At 42.9% G+C, this 1,709-nt stretch overlaps 1 protein-coding gene across 1 annotated transcript; it reads right to left on the reverse strand.

The window, feature by feature from the left end:
• Positions 1-5: 5 nt before the first annotated feature.
• On the reverse strand, positions 6-1,703 carry LOC111667777 (inter-alpha-trypsin inhibitor heavy chain H3-like; the record flags this gene model as incomplete). Its single annotated transcript, XM_023423589.1, has 6 exons — positions 1,568-1,703; positions 1,325-1,450; positions 1,017-1,198; positions 619-804; positions 364-503; positions 6-155 (listed from the first exon to the last, which is right to left on the reverse strand). Coding segments are annotated over exons 1-6 (920 nt in total), but the record flags the coding sequence as incomplete, so codon positions are not given.
• Between the last annotated feature and the right edge of the window lie 6 nt (positions 1,704-1,709).

The following is a 1,709-nucleotide window of genomic DNA, read 5'->3' on the forward strand; positions in this document are numbered from 1 at the left end:
TCAGCTTATCCGCAATGAGAGGGCTGTCTGTTCCGTCCTCAGTTTCAGGCTTGGTGACGACCATGGAGGTGAGCGGGGTGACGAAGCTGTATTGCAGAGACATGTCCAGCGCCTTGGCTGTGGCGTTGCCTTTCTCGTCTGGGGAACCACTCTTGCTGCAAGACAAAAAATACTTAACTTGCCACATATGAAAATAGCATTCAGAAAACCACAAAGGAATCTCTAAATGGATATTGTAGTTTTAATTATGGGCTCTCTGGTGATCACCAATGAGTATCATTAAAAAAGATTTTCATGAAGTGGGAAATTAATATTTTCAAGCCAAAGCAATTCAGGTCTCAGTTTGAGTGGAATGACTCTGACCTCTTCTCCAGTAGCTGCTGGATGGTGAGATAGGCCCAGAGACGCTCGGTGAAATCCCCAAAGATGTACTCCTCGTCTGGGTACATGACATCCCAGTCAATAGCACTGGCCTGGCCCTGCACTTTGAAGTCCTCCTCAAACTACAAGGAAGAGGAAATAAGAGGAAATGCTGTGTGATGAACAGATTAATAGAGTAACGGGTCTTCTCTTCACCTCAGCATTATCTCTACATTTCTGCCATTTCCTTTTCCTTACCCCCTGCCCTAACACCTCCACCAGGAAGTTGTCCAGGTCGTTGTCTGTCAGCCGACCAGCCACCACGATCTCTGAGCCATTAAACAACTGGCTGAAGTGGTTGGTGGTAACGAAGTCCACTGCACTGTCAGGGTAACGCAGGTCCACCTCCGAGAGCAGAGGGCTGGCCACTTCATTATAGAAACCCTGAAATAAATGCATGCAAACTCTGTGCTTTATGTATTTGTACAGAATGTGCTATAAAAATAGCTTTTATTAAATTATTTTATCAGAAAATTGTCAAAAACTTATCACATAATTGTGGAAATGAAAGTGACGTAGCTAGTATTTATTTTCATTTAAGTTTACATAAATATAACTATTGGCTCAGAAGTGTATTCATAGCCTAAACCCGCCACCTTGAGTTGAAGTGTTGCATCTGAAGCTTCATATATCTTGCGGGCCAGTCCCTGGTTTTGTGTGCTCATCACATCCAGGAAGGAGTAATCCACATCATTTCCAAATCCCAGACAGAACAGAGACATGTTTCCTCCAATAGCAGAATGCACATTCTCCTGGATCCTCGGGAGGCTAGACTCTCCTTCAAACCCACAGATACAACATGCACAAATTTAATGCTGCATATACAGTACATTGGTCAAGTTGTGCATTCACACAAATATATACAATATATATCCTACAGTACATACACACTCTAGATGCTCACCCACATTTGGATTTCCATCAGTGAGTAAAATAATCATATCAATGCTCCTCTCAGGGAGCCTCTCCTCTTGCCTGTCTTTGATCAGCATGTAAACACCTCTCAACACTGCGTCGTTGATATTGGTTCCTAGAAGGAAAAAGTGTGTGGTAAAATTTGTAGTATCAGAATGCATTTCTATCACTGAAGGAGTAAAGACAATATTTGGCATATAAGCTATTTTTCCTCCGCTGTTTTTCTATTTACCTCCATTGCTCGTTAACTGTCTCACGTAGGCCATGGCTTCGGCCACATTTTCCTTGGTTGCTTTGCTAAGTGATTCCCTCCAGGAATTGATGCTGGAATCAAACTGGATGAGGGCAAAGTAGTCCTCCTCGTGCATGTCTTT

Source organism: Seriola lalandi, unplaced genomic scaffold (assembly GCF_002814215.2).
Source record: "Seriola lalandi dorsalis isolate HSWRI2012SDOR001 ecotype SW California unplaced genomic scaffold, Sedor1 jcf7180002003685, whole genome shotgun sequence".
Lineage (NCBI taxonomy): Eukaryota > Metazoa > Chordata > Actinopteri > Carangiformes > Carangidae > Seriola > Seriola lalandi.